Source organism: Eumetopias jubatus, unplaced genomic scaffold (assembly GCF_037043125.1).
Source record: "Eumetopias jubatus isolate StellerSeaLion01/CBP00866 unplaced genomic scaffold, mEumJub1_p1.0 scaffold_8, whole genome shotgun sequence".
Classification (NCBI taxonomy): Eukaryota; Metazoa; Chordata; class Mammalia; order Carnivora; family Otariidae; genus Eumetopias; species Eumetopias jubatus.
Window position 1 is genome coordinate 117,041,876 of NW_028274814.1, and position 16,142 is coordinate 117,058,017.

The window sequence follows — 16,142 nt, forward strand, 5'->3', positions numbered from 1 at the left end:
ATTTTGTTTATTTGAGAGAGAGAGAGAGAGAGAGAGAGAGAGAGCGTGAGCGGGGGGAGGGGCAGAGGGAGAGGGAGAAGCAGGCTCCCCGCTGATCAGGGAGCTCAAAGTGGGGCTGGATCCCAGGACCATGGCCTGAGTTGAAGGCAGACACTTAACCAACTGAGACACCCAGGCGCCCCTGCCTATGCTTTAAATACAAGAAATATTCCCTCATGGCATTTGCCACTTTTCTTTAAATTTATTGTTTTCAATAATGTTACTGAAGCAATATTAGGATTGGCATTTTCAGTTCCTGGGGGTCTTAGCAGATGTCCGCCAAGCTGGCCTGCAGTACCTGTGGTGGGAGGGGGCGAGGCTTCTTCTGTGGCTTCCAAAGGCTGCTACCCAGTATATATTGCAGTGTAGAGACAACTTAACCCTCCCACATCCCCCCCCCTCCCCTGCCACCTGAACCTGGATGGAGATGACACCTGAGGTGGGAAGCATCCCTGTTTGGTAGCTAGTCTCAGAGATACAAATGCATAGAGAACCTGGCTTTTTATCTTGATGAAGAAAACAAGGACACATTTCTCTCAGGAGACCTTTGTGAGAAGGCAAGGGAAGCAATAACTCCTGGCCCTCATTTACCATCACCAAACACAGAGTCAGGAGTTTTCAGACGAAATATATGGTCAGGTTTCAAATATGTGCTCACCAAAGAGATGAAAACAAACTGAGTCTTGATTCCAGATTGATTTGAATTCCTCTTGGGAAACAGGGTGGAGAGAACACAAATGCTTGAATCTAGGCATGTAAATGTGTCCCACTTTTAGGAAATATTTCATTGATAGAACATAAGTGGCAACACCTTAACCCACCCTGCTTAGAAAGAACTCTTGTGTGAAGCAACTTAACAGGTCTTGCTCAGCATTTGTGGGTGGACTGAATGAGACATCCAACTGAAGCTCTTCCGAATATAAACTGTATTATGAATTATTAAGACAAATGAGGCCAGTACCTAAAGGACTGATTGCTGACTGGGGTCTTCTGGGTGCGAAAGAGAGGCTCAGGCTTAAAGACATCTTTCAGTTTTAGGAAGGTATTCCGGTATCGAAGATACTCCTTATTCTCATCTTTTTCTTTTGCACTTTGTTTCAGAAGAAATCTTGCTGATGAGACTTTGTTTCCCGATCACTTTTTTTGGAAACTTGGGTATTTTGCCAATGTGCAGGGATTCTACTCCTGAAATGTAAACAGAATACACATCACTGAAAACCTTTAGTGGACCAAGGTATCTCTAGGCTGAGCTGTATGGGTTAAGTTGTCTGCAGTAATCTGGATGCTCCTTCACCCACTTACAGAAGTACCTTTCTGTTGGTTCTCTTATTTTAAATGCACTTCTTAGCTGCCCAGGGGATACAGAGCATCTATGTAATAAGGAAAATGTCTAGGTTATCAACAAATCTAATCCATGGGAGTTGGTTTGTCTGTGCTTACCTTGTACCAGGTAATGTGCCGAACACTTTAAATGCATTATCCAACTGAAGTAAGTACCCTCCTGAGGTGAGTACTCTTACTTTCATGATATCACAGATAAGTCCATGTTCACCCAGTTAGAAAGAGGCAGAACCAGGCTTTGAACAGGTCTGTTTAAATCTAAAGACTGTGCTTTGACCACGCAATAGACCAATGCTTCCTAGCCTCTTTTTTAATCACCTAGAAAACTGTAGGCTGTCAACCCTTATACATATAGATTCTTATCATAGAAAATCTAATATAAAAAAAGAAAATATGATGTATTGGTATGGCACATTGTGGTAAACTTACTAGGCTGCTTACAGGTGGAATCAACCATCCCAGGGGCTCAATCACCCCACCCAGTCAATGCCCTGAGGACTAAGGATTTCCATTTCATAGTTCCTGTGTAAAATATTTGTGGCAAATCCTTTGGGATACTCTACTATATGGCATCATGAGTAGCAAATTACTTCCTCAAGTGGAGAAGCTTGCCTTTTGGATTTTGCTTACAGTCAATCCTCCTTGTTTGCAGATTCTGTACTTGTGAATTTGCCTATTGGCTACAGTTTATTTGTAACCCTAAATCAATATCTGCAGCACTTTCACGGTCACTTGTAGATGGGCGGAGCTATGAAAAACTTAAGTTGCATCTTGCATTTTCCCAGTTGTATTTGATCAAGGCGATGCTCTGTCTTCTTGCTTGCACTCTCATACTGTAGGCAAGTGTCCTTTCCGTGGTTTCTTCAGTGCCAAAGTTTTTGCATTTTTGTGCTTTTTGTTGGTGATTTTGCTGTTTAAAATGGACTGCAAGTGTAGTACTGAAGTGCTGCCTTGCATTCCAAAGCGTAAGAAGGCTCTGATGGTCCTTATAGAGAAAACACAAGTGTTAAATAAGCTTAGTTCAGGCATGAGTTATAGCGCTATTGGCCATGAGTTCAGTGTTAATGTGTCAACAATATATATTATGTAAGATGTCTTCAGACAAAAACACATAAAATAAGGTTATGTATTGATAGGTTGACAAAAATACTGTGACCAGAGGCACATAGGAACCTCACCTTGTATTTTTCTTAGGAGCAATGGTTCAATGTTGGCTAATTCAATGTTTGTGGAGACTTTATAGAACTTAATTACTGTGAATAATGAGAATCAGCTGTGACATGAAACTGATGGGCTCTGTAATCAAACACCAGCTGTGAGCTGATATTGCAACAGCACATTCTAATGGAGTACACAGGCTTCTTTTCAACACAGCAAATGAACAAAAGACATTAGCAAGGGCTGAGGTTTTGGTGGGGAGACTGAACTATGCTGGTTGAGGGGTAAGAGTATTTTCTGATCCCAAATATGAATATGAAAGCACCTTCCCTATGAAAACATGGTTAATCAAATTGATTATCTTCTCCAAAAAGAGAAAGGAAGGGGCGCCTGGGTGGCTCAGATGGTTAAGCGTCTGCCTTCAGCTCAGGTCATGATTGCGGGGTCCTGGGATGGAGCCCCGCATCGGGCTCCCTGCTCAGTGGGAAACCTGCTTCTCCCCCTCCCTCTGCTTCTCCCCCTGCTCATGTTCTCTCTCTCTCTCTCTCTGTATCTCTGTGTCTCGAATGAATAAATAAAAAAATCTTAAAAAAAAGAGAGAGAAAGGAAATGAAATTAGAGTCATCTCCTTTGATTTTTTTTTTTTTTTTTTTTTTTTTTTTTTTTGCTATGGCTAATCACCTGGATCCATGATAAGAATCTGTATGCATACTCCTTTACAATTTACAAACTCACTACCTTGGGAACCTTGGAAGGAAGAGGCATTTGAATGTTGATCTTCTGGAAGTCTGAATGATGGGAACAGGTTATGTGGATTAAAACAATGGATTCCATAACTGACCCAGTGCAAATCTGTAGTAATCCAGCCAGTGAAATAGGATATGCTTGACTTTCTTCTGTAGCCTTCTTAATTTAATAACTGTTGGGATGTCAAAGGGCTTAGGTCCCTTACAGGATCAAATGTAGCTATTTTCATTGTGTCTGTTAAACTTGAAGGCTTCAAAACAGGAAATTATATATATTATAATTCATGTAGATTACTTCTTATATGGTTATAAAACATTAATTCATTCGATTCTTTACTTATTCATTCAATCAACAAATGTTTATCGAGTGACAAAAACACATAAAAGGCACTGTGCCAGAAACTAAGACTACAGATATATATAAAAGTCATGTTCCCTTGTGAATATACTTAATGCCATTGAATTATGCATTTAAAAATTGTTAAGATGGTAAATTTTGTGTGATGTGTATTTTACCACAACAAAAAGTGGGGAAGAAAAAGCCATGGTCCTTATCCTGAAGGAGCTCACAGTCTGTGGAAAAACTAGATGAGTAAATCATCACATTAAAATTAGAAATACCAGGGCGCCTGGGTGGCTCAGTTGTTGGGCATCTGCCTTCGGCTCAGGTCATGATCCCAGGGTCCTGGGATCGAGCCCCGCATCAGGCTCCCTGCTTGGCGGGAAGCCTGCTTCTCTCTCTCCCTCTCCCCCTGCTTGTGTTCCCTCTCTCGCTGTGTCTCTCTCTGTCAAATAAATAAATAAAATCTTTAAAAAAAATAAAATAAAATAAAATTAGAAATACCATATGATCCAATAATTCCACTACTGGGTATTTGCCCAAAGAAGATGAAAACACTAATTCAAAAAGATATACGCACCCCTATGTTTATTACAGTATTATTTACAATAGCCAAGATATGGATGCAACCTAAGCATCCATCAATAGATGGATGGATAAGGAAGATATAGTAATATTCATAATGGGATATTATGACGCCATATAAAAGGATGAGGTCTTGCCATTTGCAACATGAATGGACCTAGAGGGTATTATGCTAAGTGAAATAAATCAGATTGAGAAAGACAAATACCATATGATTTCACTTATATATGAAATCTAAAAACAAAACAAATGAATAAACAAACAAACAAAAAGTAGACTCAGACCTATACATATAGAGAACAAACTGATGGCTGCCAGAGAGACGGGGGTGGGGAAAGGGGCAAAATAGGTGGAGAGAAATGGGAGATACAGGCTTCTAGTTATGGAATGAATAAGTCATGGGAATAAAAGGCACGGAATAAGGAATACAGTCCATGATATTGTCATGGTGTTGGATGGTAACAGATGGTGGCTACACATGTGGTGAGCCTAGTATAAGGTATAGAGAAGTTAAATCACTATGTTGTATGCCAAAAATAAGTAATGTTGTGTGTCAACTATGTTAAAACAAAAACAAAACAATTACAGTACAGCACAAGGATTATGTAGATATAAGCATGGTGTTACAAAAGCTTAAGTAGAAAAGTTAACATTCATAATGTTGAGTTTCTACTTAGCAGAAGAAAGTTACAAAGATGTACATCATGAAGATATTAGACTTTAAAATTTATAGTTATAGTGAGCAGTATGTGTGATCTTTTCATAATAATTGGGCATATAGACTGGTTACTTAGGTTTGGATGAGCTTATGTGACTAAATGTGACTAAAACATATCCGTTTTATATACATTCATTAAGTATATATAATTAGATGGACGTTTTCATATTTACATATTAAAAAGTGCACATAACTGTATACTTAACTCATTTTCCAATTGGGTGTTATGACAGAGCCTGGTGAAGATATGAAAGATGAGCAGAACCCAGGAAGAATTTGAAGAAAGTACAGAATTGCATAACCCATGAAGTGATTAATGAAGTGGATAGCAGGAATTTTAAGAAATTTGGTCTATAATAATCAGACATCAGAACCCTTTGCACTGGTTCTTTGCTTTTGAAAGCCTCTCCCCATCACATGTTTACTGAATCGGTTAATCACAACCAAAGCAAATTTCTCTAGATGTTTTCTTTTAATAGAATGAAATTGACAAAATTCTCCAAGAGTTGCTAAAAAAAAAACAGAATTTGCTAACAAGGAAAGACTGTATATGGAGTTGATGAAATAGTTCACAGGCATGACCAACATCTGTGAGAAGTAAGTTTTTGAAAATGTAAAAGCAGAAGTGTTTTTTTCAAATGACTAGTAAATGTATTACCAAAGAGGTAATACATGAACCTAAAAATTTTGAAACATCCTGCCTCTCCTAAAGGAACATAGACTCTGTAGGAATTATTTTTTTTTTGAGTTTGTATAATTAACAGACTGAGCAGTAAGAACAAATGGTTACACGTTATTTCATTCTTAAAAAAGAATGAAATAACATGAAAAAGCCCCTTGCATTTCCCCTTTCTGTACCACTTCAAAGAATAAGGGCTCAAAATCAGACAATTTGGCAACATATCCCAGTCCTCTCGAATTCATGTCCCTTGCCATATCCATCTGATGCTCAAAGTGTGACTCTTCCACAGATCTCTTCTTCTACTTGACCCTACACTGAACCTGCTTCTTTTTGAAGTCTTTTTTTTTTTTTGGCTTATCAACTTTTTTGAGGTATATTTTACATATAATAAACAGCACCCATTAAAGTGTGTTGTTTGATGAGTTTTGACAAATGTATACCCCTGTGAACACCACCATAATCAAAATCTAGAGCATTTCCAACATCTTCCAAATTTCTCTCCTTCCCCTTTGCAAACAACACCCTTGGACTCAAAGGATCTTCAATATTCACATAACTGGAATCATATAGCGTGTGCTCTTTCATTTCTGGCTTCTTTCGCTAAGCATAATGTTTTTAAGATTTTATCTGTTTTTGTTTAGCAATGGCTCATTCCTTTTTATTAGTGATATTCCATTGTATATATGTACCATTAACCAGCTGATGTGTGTTTGGGTTGTTACCAGTTTTTTTAAATTATGAATAAAGATGCTATGAACATTCATGTAGAAGTCTTTGTGGGAAAATAGGTGACTCTCCTTGAGTAAATAAATACCTAGGAATGGAATTGCTGGGTCACATGGTAGGTATAACTTTAATTTTATAAAGTGCTAAAATTTTTCCACATTGGCTGTACCATTTTACATTTCCTCCAGCAGTGTATGAAAGTTCTGGTTGGGAATCTGAGATAGTCCAAGATGGCAGAGGAGTAGGAGACCTTAGTTTCATCTGGTCCCAGGAATTCAGCTAGATAGCTATCAAATCGTTCTGAACACCTGCGAACTCAACCAGAGATCCAAGAAAAGAATAGCTGCAATTCTACAAATAGAAAAGGGACCATTTCTACAAGGTAGGAGGTGTGGAGAAATGAATCAGAGGTGATATATTGGAAGATAAACTGCAGGGGAGGGAGCCTCTATAAGCCAGCACCAGGAAGTGATATAGTAGTGGAGCACAAAATCAGAACTTTTGAAAGTCTACTCTGGTGAGGGACGCCCTGCCTGAGAGGTGCTCAGGTGGCGAAGCAGGGCAGAATCCTAGGTGGGACAGTGTGGTCTCAGGATCCCTGCAGTCACAGGAAGACTGGGGGTGCCTGAGTGTGGCAGAGCTCCCAGGCATCGAAGCAGGGAAGCCGGCTGCAATCAGCGAGCCCAGAAGTGGGCTCTCAGCCCAGAATTGCCATATACCCCAAACCCCGGCATGGTTGGGTGACTTCTCTCAGAGTAGGGGCCCAGGCAGTGGCTGAACTGCAGAGAGATCCTCCTTCCTCCCCCGGGAGGAGCAGTGTGGGAGCACACTGCAGGAGTCTACAGGGTTTGGAGACTCGAAAAGGGGTTGTGTGCCTGAGATAGAAATACTCGGTCACAGGCTGGGTGAACACGGAGTGCAGACAGAGACCAGGGAGGACAGGAGTGACTGACTGCTTTTCCCTGAGGGCATACTGAGGAGTGGGGCCCTGAGCTTTCCACTGGGGCTGGAGATTGGGAGGCCACCATTTTCATTCTCATCCTCTAAAGCTTCGAGGAAAGCCTTCAGGGAACAAAAGCCACACAGAGCAATCCAGAGCCACTTACTTAGCCTGGCCCCCTGGCAAGGGTGGTGCAATTCCACCCGAGGCAAAGACGCTTGAGAATCAACACAACAAGCCCGTCCCCCAGAAGACCAGCAAGAACATCCAGCTAAGACCAAGCATACCCATCATTGAGAACAGCAAAACTCCAGCGCTAGGGGAAAATCATATAGAATTCATGGATTTTTTCCCCACAACTATGTAGTCTTTCAATTTTAATTTTTTTCTCTTTCCTTTTTCAACCAGTTTCCTATTTTATCCACCCTTTTTTAAAAAATTGTTTTTAATTTTCCTTTTTACAGTTACATTCTATCCTTTCATTGTATTTAATTATATTTTTGTATATATATAAGCTTTTCTTTACAATTTTGGGATGCAGTTTCTTCTAACAGACCAAAATACACCTAGAATCTAGTGTATGGCTCCATTCTCTTCACCTGTCAGTTTATATTCCTTATTTTTTCTTTTAATTTTCATTTTTAGAGTTACATTCTATCCTTTCATTGTATTTAATCTTATTTTTCTACATATATAAGTTTTTCTTTCTTTACAGTTTTGGGATCTAGTTTTCTAACAAACAGACCAAAATACACACAGGATCCAGTGTATTGCTCTGTTTTGTTCAGCTGTCTGATTATATTCTCTCTCTTTTTTTTTAATTTATTTTTTCAGTTTCAGGTCTCTTCTGATTTGTTTAGTGTATATTTCTCTGGGTCATTGTTGCCATTTTAGTATGTTGTTCTCTCATTCATCTATGCTTCTCTGGACAGAATGACAAGATGGAAAAACTCACCTCAAAAAAGAGAACAGGAGGCAGTACTGATTGCCAGGAACCTAATCAGCATGGATATAAGTAAGATGTTGGAACTAGAGTTCAGAATAACGATTATAAAGATACTAGCTGGGCTTGAAAAAAAGCATAGAAGACACTAGAGAATCCCTTTCTGGAGAAATAAAAAAACTAAAATCTAACCAAGTCGAAATAAAAAAGGCTATTAATGAGATGCAATAAAAAATGGAGGTGTAACTGCTAGGATAAATGAGGCAGAAGAGTGAATTAGTGAAATCGAAGACCAAATAATGGAGAATAAAGAAGCTGAGAAAAAAAAAAACTATTGGATCACGAGGGAAGAATTCGAGAGATAAGTGATACCATGAAGTGAAACAATAGGAGAATAATCGGGATCCTAGAAGAAGAAGAAAAAGAGAGGGGCAGAAGGTATATTGGGGCAAATTATAGTGGAGAACTTCCCTAATCTGGGGAAGGAAACAGGAATCAAAATCCAGGAGGCACAGAGAACCCCCCCCTTAAAATCAATAAAAATAGGTCAACACCCCAACATCTAATAGTAAAACCTACAAATCTCATAGACAAAGAGAAAATCCTGAAAGCAGTTCAGGACACAAGATCTTTAACCTGCAAGTGTAGAAACATTAGATTGGCAGCAGACCTATCCACTGGAGACCTGGCAGGCCAGAAAGGACTGGAATGATATATTCAGGGTGCTAAACGAGAAAAATATGCAGCCAAGAATACTTTATCCAGCTAGGATGTCATTCAAAATAGAAGGAGTGATAAAAAGCATCCAGGACAAATAGAAACTAAAAGAATTTGTGATCACCAAACCAGCCCTATAAGAAATATTCAAAGGGGTCCTCTAAGCAAAGAGAGAGCCCAAAAGTAATATAGACCAATAACATAGAACAGAGACAATATACAGTAACACTCACCTTATAGGCAATAAAATTGAGCAGGGAGCCCAATGCGGGGCTCAATCCCAGGACCCTGGGATCATGCCCAGGCGCTCCAATATCTTTCAATAGTTACCCTGAATGTAAATGGGCTAAATGCCCCAATCAAAAGACACAGGGTATCAGATTATATAAAAAAAGCAAGACCCATCAATATGCTGTCTGCAAGAGTCTCGTTCTGGACCCAAAGACACCTCCAGAGTCAAAGTAAGGGGGTAGAAAACGATTTATCATGCTAATGGACATCAAAAGAAAACTGGAGTAGCAATCCTTATATCAGACAAATTAGATTTTAAACCAGACTGTAATAAGAGATGAGGAAGGATAGTATTTCATAATTAAACATATCCAACAAGAAGATCAAACAATTGTAAATATTTATTTACATTGATATTATTACATTGATTATTACATTAATTATTACATTGATTTACATTATTAATTATTACATTGATAATAATACAATACAATACTTTAACACCCCACTCACTGCAATGGATAGATTGTGGATTCTTAGAAAATATATTGTAAGCCCTAAGGAGTGATTATGGAGGCAGTTGAAATGTCAGCAGCTTTCCTATTCTCGAGCTATTGAACGCAATGCCTCGGTAGAAGCAGGATCCCACAATCCCCAGGGGCAGGGCATAAGTTAGGAGCTATGAAAGAATGTGACCCTCAGTCCCCCCTTTCTGCACCTGGCAACTGCTAGCCCAAACATCCCACTCCTCCCTTATCCCATGACTGACTCCCTGCGTGCCTACACATAGAGGAGAATGCAAGCCTGCTTCAAGATATTTGCCATCCCTTCGTACTCCTTTCCCACACTTTGAGGCATCTGTCCTTGGTTTTTTGATAAAAAAAACAAAATAAAAGCTATGTGCAGGATTCAGCTGCTGCTGCTCTCCCTTGCAGAGGCAGCTCTGCACGGCCGCTGAGATTGGTGTCTGAAAACTTTATTTCAGTGCATGACTACAGACAGATCATCTAAGCAGAAGATCAACAAGGAAACAAAGGCTTTGAATGACACACTGGACCAGATGGACTTCACAGATATGTTCAGAGCATTCCATCCTAAAGTAACAGAATACACATTCTTCTGTAGTGCACATGGAACATTCTCCAGAATAGATCACATACTGGGTCACAAATCAGGTCTCAACCAGTACCCAAAGATTGGGATGATTCCCTGCATATTTTCAAATCACAGTGCTTTGAAACTGGAACTAAATCACAAGAGGAAAGTTGGAAAGAACTCAAATACATCGAAGCTAAAGAGCATCCTACCAAAGAGTGAATGGGTCAACCAGGAAATTAAAGAAGAATTTTAAAATTCATGGAAACAAACAAAAAAGAAAACACAACTGTTCAAAACCTTTGGGATGCAGCAAAGGCGGTCCTAAGAGGGAACTATATAGCAATACAAGCCTTTCTCAAGAAATAAGAAAGGTCTCAAATACACAAGCTAAACTTACACTTAAAGGAGCTGGAGAAAGAACAGCAAATAAAGCCTAAACCCAGCAGGAGAAGAGAAATAATAAAGATCAGAGCAGAAATCAATGAAAAAGAAAACAAAATAACAGTAGAACAGATCAACAAAACTAGGAGCTGGTTCTTTGAAAGAGTTAATAAGATTGATAAACCCCTGGCCAGACTTATCAAAAAGAAAAGAGAAAGGATCCCAAAAAATAAAATCATGAATGAAAGAGGAGAGATCACAACCAACACCAAAGAAATACAAACGATTATAAGAACATATTATGAGCAACTATATGTCAACAAATTAGGAAGAAATGGATGCATTCCTAGAGATGTATAAACTACCAAAACTGGAACGGGAAGAAATATAAACCTGAACAGACCCATAACCAGCAAGGAAATTGAAGCAGTAATCAAAAATCTCCCAAGAAAGAAGAGTCTAGGGACAGATGGCTTCCCAGGGGAATTCTACCAAACATTTAAAGAAGAATTAATACCTCTTCTTCTGAAGCTGTTTCAAAAAATAGAAATGGAAGGAAAACTTCCAAATTCTTTCTATGAGGCCAACATTACCTTGGTCCCAAAATCAGTCAAAGACTCCACCAAAAAGGAGAATTATAGACCAATATCCCTGATGAACATGGATGCCAAAATTCTTACCAAGATACTAGCCAATAGGATCCAACGGTACATTAAAAGGATTATTCAGCACAACCAAGTGGGATTTATTCCTGGGCTGCAAGGGTGGTTCAACATCCACAAATCAATCAATGTGATATACTACATTAATAAAAGAGAGGACAAGAACTATATGATCTTCTCAATAGATGCAGAAAAAGCATTTGACAAAGTACAACATTTTTTCTTGATTCAAACTCTTCACAGTGTAGGGATACAGGGAATATACCTCAATATCATAAAAGCCACATATGAAAAGTCCATAGTGAATATCATTCTCAATGGGGAAAAACCAAGAGCTTTTTCCCTAATGTCAGGGACTCAGCAGGGATGTCCACTATCACTACTGTTATTCAACATAGTACTAGAGGTCCTAGCCTCAGCAATCAGACAACAAAAAGATATAAAAGGCATCCAAATTAACAAAGAATAAATCAAACCCTCACTCTTCGCAGATGACATGATACTTTATGTGGAAAACCCAAAAGACTCCACCCCAAAATTGCTAGACCTCACACAGGAATTCAGCAAAGTGGCAGGATATAAAATCAATGCACAGAAATCAGTTGTGTTTCTATACACCAACAATGAGACTGAAAAAAGAGGAATTAAGGAGTCAATCCCATTTATAATTGCACCCAAAACCATAAGATACCTAGGAATAAACCTAACCAAAGAAGCAAAGGATTTGTATTCAGAAAACTATAGAATACCCATGAAAAAAATTGAGGAAGACAGAAAGAAATGGAAAAACATTCCATGCTCATGAATTGGAATAACAAATATTGTTAAAATATCTATGCTACCTAAAGCAATCTATACATTCAATGCAATCCCTATCAAAATACCATCAACTTTTTTCACAGAGCTGGAACAAATAATCCTAAAATTTGCATGGAACCAGAAAAGACACTGACAAGCCAAAGGAATGTTGAAAAAGAAAACCAAAGCTGGTGGCACCACAATTCCTGACTTCAAGCTCTATTACAAAGCTGTCATCAGTATGACAGTATGGTACTGGCACAAAAACAGACCCATAGATCAATGGAACAGAATACAGAACTCAGAAATGGACCTTCAACTCCATGGTCAACTAATTTTCAACAAAGCAGGAAAGAATATCCAATGGAAAAAGGACAGTTTCCTCAACAAGCGGCACTGGGAAATTGGACAGCCACATGCAGAAGAATGAAACTGGACCATTTCCTTACACCATACACAAAAATAGACTCAAAATGGATGAAAGAGCTGTGAGACAGGAATCCATCAAAATCCTAGAGGAGAACACAGGCAGCAACCTCTTCAACCTCAGTTGTAGCAACTTCTTACGAGACACATCTCCAAAGGCAACAGTGAACTATTGGGACTTCATCAAGTTAAAAAGGAAACAGTCAACAAAACCAAAAGACTCCCTGACAGAATGGGAGAAGATATTTGCAAATGTCTTATCAGATAAAGGGCTAGCATCCAAAATCTATAAAGAACTTATCAAACTCAACACCCAAAGAACAAATAATCCAATCAAGAAATGGGCAGAAGACAAGAACAGACATTTCTCCAAAGAAGACATACAAATGGCCAACAGACACTTGAAAAAATGCTCAACATTACTTGGCATCAGGGAAATACAAATCAAAACCACAATGAGATACCACCTCATACCAGTCAGAATGGCTAAAATTAACAAGTCAGGAAATTACAGATCTTGGCGAGGATGTGGAGAAAGAGGAACACTCTTACACTTTTGGTGGGAATGCAAGCTGTAATGTCACTCTGGAAAACAGTATGGAGGTTTCTCAAGAAGTTAAAAATAGATCTACCCTATGACCCAGCAATTGCACTACTGGGTATTTACCCAAAGATACAAACGCGGCGACCTAAAGGTGCACCTGCACCCCAATGTTTATAGCAGCAATGTCCACAATAGCCAAACTATGGAAATAGCCCAGATGTCCATTGATAGATGAATGGATAAAGAAGATGTGGTGTGTATACACACACACACACACACACACACACACACAATGGACCACTATTCAGCCATCTAAAAAAAAAAAGGAATCTTGCCATTTGCAATGACATGGATGGAACTAGAAGGTATTATGCTAAGCAAAATAAGTCAATCAGAGAAAGACAATTATCATATGATCTCACTGATATGTGGAATTTAAGAAACAAAACAAAGGATATAGGGGAAGAAAGGGAAAAATAAAACAAGATGAAATCAGAGAGGGAGACAAACCATAAGAGACTCTTAATCATAGGAAACAAACAGGGTTGCTGGAGGGGAGGGAAGTGGCGGGATGGGGTAACTGGGTAATGAACATTAAAGAGGGCATGTGATATATGAGCACTGTCTATTATATAAGACTGATGAATCACTGACATTCACCTCTGAAACTAATAATACATTTGTCACCATGCAAAAAAAAGAAAGTTCTTGCTAACACATGGTATTATCAATCTTTCATTTATAGCCATTCGAAGGGGCATTAGGTGTTAACTCATTATAGTTATAATTTGCATTTCCCTGATGAATGGAGATGTTGAACATCTTTCTGTGTGCTTTTTGTTCATTCGTATCTTATTCTGCCAAATGTCTGTTCAAATCTATTGCACATTTTTTATTGGGTTGTTTTTTTATTGAGTTGTAGGAGTTCTTTTTATACTCTGGTTACAAATCCTTTGTCAGATATGTATATTATAAATATTTTCTGCCTTTCTGTGGCTTGCCTTTTCATCTTCTTACTGGTATTTCTCAAAGACTTTAATTCTGACATAGTCAAATTGATCATATTCCCTGAAGCTTTTTTGGAAATGAAGTATAGCTGCTGCTTTGAGTCAAGTACTGATGAACTTTATAGTTCTGAAGTGATTTAAATTGACTGAAGCCTGAATATGGGTATTTTACTGGATTTTTATTAAATTGTTTCTACATTTTTATTTTTGATGTTTCTGTGCATGGGAATGTCATGTTTTCCAGCATATATGTGTATTTTAAAAATAAAATTTAGAGGCGCCTGAGTGGCTCAGTTGGTTGAGCGTCTGCCTTCGACTCAGGTCATGATCTCAGCATCCTGGGATTGAACCCTGTGTAGGGCTCTCTGCTCAGCGGGGAGTTTGCTTCTCCCTCGCCCTCTATGCTCTCTCTCTCTCACTCTCGCTCAAGTAAATAAATAAAATCTTAAAAAAAATAAAATTTAGAGAATAAAGTATAAAGAATAACAAAGGAACACTCATGTACCCACTATTCAGCTAAATAAACAGAACATTATCAATGCAATTAAACTTTAGCTCTCTATGCACCCCTCCCCATGTGTATTCCTTTCTTCCCCACAAGGGGTGGGGAAGAAATTTTTGTTTTGGTGTTTTTATTATCTTGCTTTCACTATAATTTTATTTCACATGTATGAATTATTAAATAATAAGACAATATGCATTACTTTCTTGTGAATTTGGTAGCACATTACAATTTGTATTAGTTATAATGTATTCAGTTCTAGGTGTTTTTCAGTAAAAAGGCTTCTCAGAAAGTTTCTTCTGCTATACAGATAGAAGTAAAGTATTCTAAAAACAGCTTTATTGAGATAGAACTCACATATCAGACAAAGCATCCATTATGAGTGTAGAATTCAATGGTTTTAGTATATGTGCTGCCAAAGCGAGCACGAATTCAATGGTTTTTAGTATATTCACAGAGTTGCACAGAATTGTGCAATCACTTCCACAATCTAATTTTAGAACACTTTTCGTTCTCCTCCCTCCCTCCCCTGCAAGAAATCTGTCTCAGTTAGCAGTCACCTCTATTTCTCCCTGGCCCTTCAGGCTTAGGCAACCTCTAACCTACCCTCTGCTTCTAAAAATTTGCCTGTTTTGGGCATTTCATATAGATAGAATCATACGAATACCATTCTACTATATGGATAGAACACATTTTCTTTATCCATTCATAAGTTGATGAAAAATGCTGTTATATATAAGTTTTTACATGGACGTGTTTTCATTTCTTTATGGAGGAGTAGAATTGGTGAATCATAAGGTAACTCCATGTTTAACTTTTTGAATAACTGCCAGGCTGTTTTCCAAAGTGGCTGCACCATTTTACATTCCCATCAACAGTGAGAAATGAGAGTTCCAACTTCTCCATATGCTCACCAACAACTGTTATTGTCTGTCTTTTTAATTTTAGCCATCCTAATGGATGTGAAGTGGTATTTCATTGTGGTTTCAATGTGCATTTTTCTGATGGCTAATTTTGTTGAGTATCTTTTCATGGACTAATTGGCCATTTATATATATATTCTTTGGACACATGTCTATTCAGACCTTTTCTCCATTAAAACATGGTTTCTTTATCTTTTTATTATTGAGTTGTAAGAGTTCTTTATATATTCTGGACACAAGTTCCTTATCACACATAGGATTTACAAACATTTTCTTCCATCTGTGAGTTATTTTTTCACTCGCTTGATGGTATTGTTTGTAGCAAAATGTTTTAATTTTTGATCAAGTCCAATTGATCTATTTTTCTTTTTTTCACTTGTGCTTTTGGTGTGGTATCTAAGAAACCATTGTCTAATCCAAGATCAAGAAGATTTACAATTATGTTTTCTTCTAAGAGTTTTATAGTTTTAGCTCCAACAATTAGGTCCATAGTTTAAGGACAAGATCCAATTCCAGTCTTTTACATGTGGATATCCAGTTTTCCCAGAATCATTTGTGGAAAAGACTATCTGTTCTTTAATTGTCTTGGAAACTCAGCCAGTTTCTTGTTGTTGTTGTTTTGTTTTTATTAAGGG

At 38.1% G+C, this 16,142-nt stretch overlaps 1 protein-coding gene across 1 annotated transcript in view; it reads right to left on the reverse strand.

The window, feature by feature from the left end:
* LOC148163804 (uncharacterized) overlaps positions 1 to 16,142 on the reverse strand; it is a 124,349-nt gene that overhangs the window by 40,116 nt on the left and 68,091 nt on the right. Inside the window, 4 exon segments of the mRNA XM_088025735.1 lie at positions 1,001 to 1,164; positions 1,166 to 1,224; positions 3,380 to 3,472; positions 3,475 to 3,535. Coding sequence (XP_087881861.1) covers positions 1,001 to 1,164; positions 1,166 to 1,224; positions 3,380 to 3,472; positions 3,475 to 3,535 — 377 coding nt within the window.